General features: G+C 41.4%; 1 protein-coding gene across 1 annotated transcript; it reads left to right on the forward strand.

Moving 5' to 3' along the window:
* The first annotated feature begins 3,213 nt into the window (after positions 1 to 3,213).
* Positions 3,214 to 7,376, forward strand: gpr101 (G protein-coupled receptor 101). Its single transcript, XM_074673912.1, has one exon. The coding sequence runs from the start codon at positions 4,106 to 4,108 to the stop codon at positions 5,483 to 5,485; it is 1,380 nt and encodes a 459-aa protein (XP_074530013.1). The 5' UTR covers positions 3,214 to 4,105; the 3' UTR covers positions 5,486 to 7,376.
* The last annotated feature ends 2,026 nt before the right edge of the window (positions 7,377 to 9,402 follow it).

The raw sequence follows: 9,402 nt of genomic DNA on the forward strand, positions 1-9,402 counted from the left end.
CATGAGGCAGCAGGCCTGTGGGTCTGCCTTTGAACCACACAGTCCATTCAACATAAGAACAGGGAAACATCTCCCACCCCTTTGCAGTCCCCAGCATTTCATTTGCAATCTAAATCTAAAACACGGGGTGCTCAAGAGTCACATCAAAGGGCTTTTTGAAAGCTTGGATAGAGCACAGACTTGAAATAAAATGACTAATTACTGCGTTGATTAGTAGGCCATGTAAGCTACAGACTAATTGGATTGCACAATGTAGAACTGCTTTTGTTTTCCGTGTGTGTTAATGAAGAGCTGAAAAGAGCTGAAATGATGATTTCTGTGTTAGCACATGTATTTATTTAAAAAAAAGGGGTGAAAACATATGAAAAGAAATATATTTTGGTTTTGTGTTAAAAATTGCAATCCAAATATGCCAAAAACTTCACATTTAACTGCATTACTGTGCTTATAAAGGCATCAGAAGTTCTGGGTAATGTAAGAACAGCACAGCCCAGGACAGTGAAGATCTTTCTTTTTTCAATTATTACTGTGAGATTTATGCAACAAGATTTATTCAATGGTGAAACAAGTCTCACATAGTTCAGGCAGAGCTGCAGCCAAGTATGACAGCATATACACAATTCAAATGAATTTAAAATTAGCTTACCTGCTTCTGGGTTTGTTAGTGTATCACTTGAGGATATGAAACAAGTGCAAAATGAAAAAGGTAATCATCCAGGTAATAATCTCTTAGTAGAGCTGGGAGCCCCACTGGAGGTAACAGAAACCAAGTTGGATTTAGCATGAAGACAGCTTTCTTTGGGGACTGATGAAGTGTTGTGACCTGAAACATTTGTGGAACCACTTGTAGCAGCTCTGCAATGAATTTTTGGTCAACTTGTGTTTGTGACAGCATTTAAAGGGGCTATAAAGGAGTTTAAACAGGTCAGTTTGGTCAGCTTTGTCTTTTTTTTGTAAAAAAGTGCAATTCTCAGCATTTTAACTCAACATCCTTTGACTCAAGATACACTGGATAAAATAATGACTAACATTTTCAAAGCTCCTTAAGGAGTTTCTGGCTTTTTGCACAACATGCTGCATTTATCACCAAAGCCTCTACATGAGCTACACACACAAACCAGACCATCAACATAAAGACCAACTATGTCTGTACAGTTATTTGGAGTGTCTGAAACCTCTGGCAGGGGGTAGGTGCCAGATGAAGTGACGCTCACTTTATTTGTCTTCTATAAAGAGTTTTAATAAGTCAGCATTTAAAGCATTAAAATGAAGCAGGGTCAGATCCTTTTTCTCACCAAAACACATGATCGAGGGACACATCCAGACAGAATGCACTTGCAAAAAAACATCTATGCAGGGGGGGGGGCCTTACTTTTGTGGTGGCCAAACTTCGGTACAGACTTACAGGGGTGGCATATGACACTCAGGACCCAAGGGTTGAAGGGTCCAGTCCATATTAGGGCCTTCTCACGTGTTAAGCCTGTAGCGAACACATAAACTATCCATCCATTATTGTTATTACTTATCCTGTTCAGGGTTGTGGAGGGCCAGAGCTGTAGACTGTGTAACTAACTTTATGGCTCTCAGTGCCTCAAAAATCCCAAATACATAATCGGGAGCTCGTCACACCCAGGACTTTTTAGAATTTCTGTCCTAGCAGGAGATAAAGGACAGCTTAAGCAGCCAAAAATGTTAAAAACAGTTGTATTTTGCTTTTTATTTATCTACAATTCATTGTGTTTTACCCATTTTTTTCTACAAATATCTCCTGCTTTTTACTTGTCTTTTACTCTTTTACTATGGTTGGCATTTCAACTTTGTTGTACAATGTACAGTGATTCCAAAGATCTACGGTAATTGAGCTGATATTTTCTTTGATAATTTGGCATACTTTCTGTGACATCACACATTTGATTCTGATACAGACTTTTGAAGTCCATTGTTAGCAAAAGCTTACATGTGTAAACTAGATGAAACAAAACACCTTTAGTCTCTTTGCAGACAGCCACAGGGTGCCTGCCTGTCAATCGTGGCTTTACATTTTTAAAACGTTGAGTTGATGTGTGTGAGATTTTTTGTGTTTCTACACCCGGCCTACAACCGATACTTGATGAACTTCAGTTTTTAACATGTCTTTATAGCTTCATATTCCAAGATTAGACCTTGGACCAGTGGCCAGCCTATTCCTGACCAACATGAAGAGACACACAACCATTCATAGACACTTGCACACTAGTTTATGGACTGTGGGCTGGAAGCCACAGCACCCGAGATAGTCTGTGCAAGCACAGGAAGAACATGAAAACAACACAGAACAGAAAGTGCGCAGCCGGGGCTTTGCAACCCCATTGCTATTTAGCAACAGTACTACTGGCCATTGCACCACCATGCAGCACAAATGCAAACCTAACACACCTTTAAAAAAAAGGGGCACTGCAGAGTGGCAGGCAGATAGCGTAGAGGGGGATTGTTTAAGTATTTGCCGTGTTGCAAACAACTAGCTTCCTCGGCCAGTAAGTTGTCACTGCTGCACACCTGATTATGCTAAATAAGTGAGTCCTAGTCAGATCAGTAAAGAACAAAATTCATCTGCACTATTAGTATGTGCAAATAAAAAGAAAGAGTAAGCCAGGGATGGTGCTTTTAAGACTACTCAGAAAGAAACTGCTAAATTTAGTTCAGGTATTTGGTGTCTATTCAAACTGTTTAGCCCACAGAATGTACTCAACAACAGATCTCTAAAGCAGGAACACTGTGCTCTGTTTGTTGCTATGTTAGCTGACATAAGACCTTTTTTGTTCTTGGCCTTGAAAGCCTTACCATTATGTGAAGATCCCATAAAGAGGCATCTGATTGAATCACATGTTGTTACCAAGGAGATGTGTGGGACTGGCTTGGATGCTGTTGGTTATATGGCTACATGGACAACCAGGTGGTTATTGTGAGGAGTTAAAGACTGATACTTGCTATGATCCTCCGGGTATGATTTTCATACAGCACCATATAAATAGGGGTTTGTTTACATTTTGCTTTCAGGAGAAAATAAATATGTTATCATATTCATCTCCATCTGATGATCTGTGGTGATTATACTTTCAGATTCACGGTTATATAAAAAGCACAGGGTTTGTATGTTTTTATACCACCTTGTAGAAAACGTGTCAGACAGAATCGTGTAGCTCACTTGCAGATTCACAACAAAAAGGGGTGAAACGGATGGGAGGGAGTCTGTGACAAGCTCCAGGAGGAGGGGGGATTTCAGTGCAGGTGTCCTTGCCTTTCATTTTTCTGACACCTCGGAGACAAGACCCGACTGTAAGTCGCCTAAAACTGTTGACGAGGACCCAAAGCTGATAAAACACTAATAAATGTCTGGTGTGCCATGAAATCCTGAAAAGAGCAGAAAGGGAGAGAGATACGCTCGTCTGGATGAGAGACCCCCGCTGGGTGAAGACACGCAGCGTATGTGAGCTGAGCCGTGAAAGCTCGCTGCTGCCATTGACTGGAGGCTGAGGCTGAAATGGGAGAGAAAACGAAGGGAAGAGAGCGCGGGAAGAGAGGCAGCATCAACCCCGAGAACACAGCATCGCTTCACTGATCATTTTAAGGTATTATACGTCGTTCACAGATTAGCAATTCGCAGTGTTTGCCGCCGTCTGGACATTGTCAACCGACGACGACGGTGGAGGTGATGATGAAGGCTTGAATGGTGGCAATTATTGTCGCCAGACACTCTGCAGATGTGGGCTGTGAGAAAAATAAAGGCCAGAATCGGTGAGTGAGTGAAGGAATTAATCATCGATCACGATGAATAAAGAAACAGTTATGATCACCTACATTGTTGCAGGTTTCCTCGGGATGAATCTACCAGACTGTATCCACATGTTGTAAGTGGTGGTCTGCAATAGATGAGGCTGCATTTATGAATAAAATGAGATTCACGATTAAATTTACACCTCAAGTCAACTGAAAACAGACAGCAGCCCACATGGATGATACCTGAGCTGCTTTTCTTTCTCTTTATTCTGCCCAAGATGGATCTAACCTGAACTAAGGTACACACCTTTGCTGGATGTAAAGCACATGCACCACTGCTGGACGAACAATGCCAAGCTCACAGGCGCCCAACGTGGGCAGAAATTTTACCGAGACACCCTGGGAGCCTGGGTTCACCAGCTCCATTCAAGACTCAGTCTGGTCCTCCACAGCCAACAGTGTCGTGAAGATGTTACTCATTTCCTTAATTGTGTGCGTGTCACTGTTTGGAAATGTTGTGGTTTTGCTTGTGTTCCAAAGGAAGCCTCAGCTTCTTCACGTGGCCAACCGCTTCGTCCTCAACCTCCTCCTAGCAGATCTCCTCCAGACCGTGTTAGTCATGCCTTTTGCCATTGCAGCCACCGTGCCAGGCGTGTGGCCCCTGGATGCCCGACTGTGCCAGGCTCTGGTGGTGCTCATGCACCTTTTTGCATTTGCAGGAGTCAACACCATCATAGTTGTTTCAGTTGATCGCTACCTGGCCATCATCCATCCTCTGTCTTATCCCACACGCATGACCCCTCACCTGGGCACCAACCTGATAATCTGCACCTGGGTGTTCAGCTTCCTGCAGAGCACCCCACCCCTCTACGGCTGGGGAGCCATCAACTTTGACCACCATCACAAAGTATGCTCAGTGGTGTGGTCGTCCAGTCTGTCCTATTCTGCGGTGGTGTCCACCTTCTCCTTCTGGCTGCCTGTTCTCATCATGCTTGGATGTTACTGGATGGTGTTCAGGGCAGCTCGGAGGCAAAATGCACTGGTGCACCCCGTACAGACGCAATCCTACTCCCAGCCCTGCCCGCAGGACTTTCAGACACCCAGCAGTCCTCAGCGGCAGCCCCAGCCTCAGCCTCAACTCCAACCCCAGCCACAGCTCCAGCCACAACAGGCCAGTTCACCCGATGGCCCTTACTCAGCAAGAGGTTACCCTGTTCGAGTAAGACACAGACGCTTCCACTACCACTGCAAGGCAGCTCGGGTGGTTTTTGTGATCATGGCGTCATATATCCTTAGCATGGGGCCTTACAGCATACTGAACACAATATCTATGAGTGCAAGAGCAGCCGTACCACCCTGGCTGTCCTCTCTTGCTCTTGTGCTCTTCTTCTTGCAGTGCTGCCTCCACCCATACATTTATGGCTACATGCACCGCAGTGTCAGGAAAGAATTCCTGGCTTTGCTGTGCGGGCTGTTCTGCAAACAAAGCCGCCCCAGGCAGAGCTCTGCTGTGGAGAGCTGCTTCACGACTACAGAGGGACGTCTACGGGCCAACTCTCACCTGCCCAGCCTGACAGCTAGAGTCCTACCTCTGCGGACTTGGGAAGAGTGCACAACGTCATCCTCTCCCACCTGTGAGAGGAAGTCCAGGGACAGCCGCAAAGAGACAATCTCCACCAGCATTAGCTCTGAGAGAGAGCTCACAGTCCACAGCAAACAAAGCACCTAGATTACCTTGAGGTTTCACCTGATAGTTCTCATTATAACTATTACTTGAAGATCTTGTCACAATAGCCTTCTTGCACCAGGGTTGTTCATTTTTGGAATTGTAGTTTATTTACTTGAAAATCACCAATGTGATCTTCACTGTTTCAACATATGTTGGAGTCAGTGAAAAAGATCTTCTTATATTCTCTCTTTAAAAACAAAGTACATTAATTGTTGAATTTTGAATGTACAACAACATACTGGCTGCATTTTTATTTGGTCAGACTTTTACACCAGACTGAGATGCTGTTTAGAGATGTGTCAGAAATGCAAAATGTGTGTAGCTGCATGTCTGCAAGCTGTCACCACACCTTTAATGTATGCCATTATTTTTAGAGCACTTGTTACATATAGTGGGCATTCAAAAAGATTGAAATTTATAGAGCAAAAATAATTTTAAGCAGCACATTTACATCAGTCAGGTCTGGTGGTGGTGTCAAGGGTGCATCAGTCCAATCTTTCAAGTCCAGATACCAAAACCAATACCTTGGCTTTTGTATATTAAACAGTCTCTATTTCTTGATATGATGACAAAGCAGATAATGATGTTCTGGCACCTTTAAGCTTTTCTAACTTGAGTTGAATCCAGTGGATTGGTCTCTTGCGGTCAATATTCAATCTAGGTTTTTGAGTCTGCATTGTACCAAAACCAGGATCACTTCAGTGCACCCTCACTGGTGTCCTTACCACTTCACTTCAACTACAGGTTTACCTGGTACAGTTCAGATCTGCAGCATCTGCACAGCTACTCTGTCTCCTTTAAATAAATGTCTGTGTTGTACTTTCTGTGATTCTGCATGAATGGCGAAGGACATATAATGGTTTGTTTGCCTGTGACTATATAACTCAGGGTATGCTTGTGGATGAAATTATCAAGCTCATCCTTGTTCTGCTTGTTGAACAAGTGGACGTGTATGTTTGAATCCCCACCTACTAGGTAACTGTCTTGAAACACCTTTAAAATGAACAACCACTCAAGTGATTTGTGACTTTGTGTTAGCAAGCAGCAGAACATGCTAAAGTTTGGCAACTCCCTCTTCCTGATGGGAAAGCCGCACTGTCCAAGCCTCTTATGTTTCTCTTCACTCCTAAACAGGGTGCATCTCACCATATGCCGCTGTGTGTTCAGACTCTGTTTGCTGCATTTGTGATGTCAGTCTTTCTCTTCTGAGGAAGTACACTATTTTTATTGAAAAGATGCAGAGCTCAGAGAGCGTGGTTTGACAGAAACTGAACTCTGGTGGACCCATTTCATCTCTTGTTTATTGTGGGCTGTTTGCCCCAAAATCTTATGTAACAGAAGTCTGAGTACATGTAGATTTATATACAGTATAAGTAAAAGAGAAATCTGTCTATTTGGAGCCAGGTTGAGAATGGGTTCTTATGTAAGTGTTGTACGCTTGCAGTGACTCATCTAAGAAGAAGGTGTTGGGTTTATTGAGTAGATGTGTTGCCAATAGACGTCAAGTGCATCACAACAGTATGTGCATTATTCCTAAAGTGTTTATGGACCTTTTTTGTCACGTTTTAGTGTTTGATTACTATTTTTGATTTTCAGATGGATATTTCTCTGGGAAACATTTCACAGAACCTGCCAGCCTTGGTTTATTTAAAGGTGCCCTAGAGATATCAGTGTTTAAATGACAATCAAACTTGAACAGAGTTTGTTGGAGTGTTAGCTGTTAAGGGAAAAGGGTAACAGTAATGTTTGTAATGAAATGTAACATTAATTTGGAGAGAAGAATATTTTTTAAGTGCTGTTAAACTACATATTTTTGTGATCTTGAGTGTGATTTTGTATTGTAATCTGATTTAATTTCCCAGCATTTAAATTGTCTGTTATTTAATAAAAGTGAACAAATAGCAATGTGCGTGAAGTTTCACATTTATTAAACTTTCAGTGATTGTTGACAATGTGTCATTGTACGTTGGGGTTCTTCTTTGGCTTTGATAATAAATGACTTGAAGTGACAGGATCTCATATTAAACAGAAGTCATGTCCACTTCTTTGATTTTACACTTGGAAAAGAATCTCTGTATATAAGCGTGCAAGGTTCTGGGGATAGCAAGACACCATAAAAAATAAAAAATCAACAGAATAAAAATGCAATGTTTGACAATTTATTTGACTAAGTAAAAATGAATTTAGGTACCCAAATTATTGACTCAAGCTGATGGTTCAGTGAGCATTTTTATGTATTTTTATTGCAGTTTAAAAATTTTTGGAACAGCAAAAATCCTTGCACATCTACTTTGAAGGCACGTGTGTCTGACAGAGACAAATTAATAGAAGAAAAAAGCTATCACAGCTAGCACATTGGCCAACTTCCAGGAAGAACTTTAATGCTGCAATGTTTCAGTCATAAACATTTTTCAAGCAGTTGTCCCATGTGTGGAAACTTTTTCTTTTTCTATAAATTTTCTTTGTAAGTCTTATATTTAGTTTCTGTTAATTATAACTTCCACAAATTATTTGCACCCCTGTCTACCTCACTTCATTCATTTACTGTTGCCTAATCTTGCTTGCAATTAGGATAATCTATCATTAAAAGGGCAAAAAAAAGCCAGTTTAAAGCACCAGGTAGGTGTTTGTCATGATCCATAGTCGATACAGTCTGCAGATGGGTTTACACCTGAAACTATTATACTCTATACAAAAAACTTAATATAATTACTGCAGTCGAGCTAATAAATTGCATGTTTTTATGTTATCAGGAACACTATAATCTGTAGTATTTTCTCTGAGCGTCACGTATTCATCAACCAGGTTTTCTGAGTCCGAGCTGTGATGGCTGAGCTGGCGTGCCTTTCTGGCAGAGTATAGAAGTCAAAATTAGAATATAGATTAACTTAGTTGACTATGTAGTTATTTCAGTGTATCTACATATATAGGCTGGTATGCTGTACAACTGGAACATCATCCCTATGACATCAAGTCACAGTTTAATAATGACCTCAGATGATTGAATAGGTGTCATGGTACACAAACAGCAGTATGTTTTGTTGTAGTTTGAGGAATTAAAGTGCTGAAACATCAAATTTTAAACATCAATCATACTGTGTTCTCAAACTTGGGTTTTTATGTGGATGTCCACCAGATGTCAGACTGTCCTCACCTCGGCCATACCTCATTTGTCAGTTTGTCTGTAATCCTCGTCTTTTTAAGAGGACTTTAAGTTCTGTTCTTTTCACTTGGATGATCCATCCCATTTAAACTGCAATTTGAATGATTTTCATTTTTAATTCTTCTTCAACTTCTTCTTGAATGTTTGAAGGTTTGTGGTAGAGACACAGGCTTCTTCAACACTCACTGATACCTGTTGATGGGAGCACGTGGACTGACACTTAATCCAGGAACATCAATCAAAACTGTGACAGTGACCACACCTTTTTCAGCAACGAACTGCCTCAGTGACAGGGCAGGGCCTGCATACAGACAGACAGGTGTCTCCTTATTACACATGGATATCTTGTACGTGTAGTCATCCTATTCCTGCAAAAAAAGATGTAATTGCTATAAATAAAAACACAAGTGTTTGACTTCACTCTCTCCTGAGAAAGTCATCACACAATATCGGGTATACTTGATTTTTGGCTGTGTTAATGGTAGGATCACACAGAAAGCCTTAAATCAGCAAACTTGCTATCTCTAAAAGGGTGAGTCTCAACAGTGCATATGTATTTAACCAATTTATTGATGGGTACTACAAGGTGAGGGTCTACCCTGTTGCCAAACACATCAGGCATGCCTCTGAAAGATTATTGTTCATGTGCAACACACTGTGGGTGTAGCATTTTCTTCTGTGATACAGATGCAAACCTTTAGTTTCTACACTAACTTAAATGTAGCCAGCCTTCAAATACAAAACAATAGACATG

This window comes from Halichoeres trimaculatus, unplaced genomic scaffold, assembly GCF_033239565.1.
Source record: "Halichoeres trimaculatus isolate MK-OKI-2021-1 unplaced genomic scaffold, fHalTri1.1 fHalTri1_scaffold_7, whole genome shotgun sequence".
NCBI classification, from domain to species: Eukaryota; Metazoa; Chordata; class Actinopteri; order Labriformes; family Labridae; genus Halichoeres; species Halichoeres trimaculatus.

Bases quoted from the DNA above. Each gene is read 5' to 3' on its own strand.
- gpr101 (XM_074673912.1), top strand. From the start codon at position 4,106: ATGCCAAGCTCACAGGCGCCCAACGTGGGCAGAAATTTTACCGAGACA.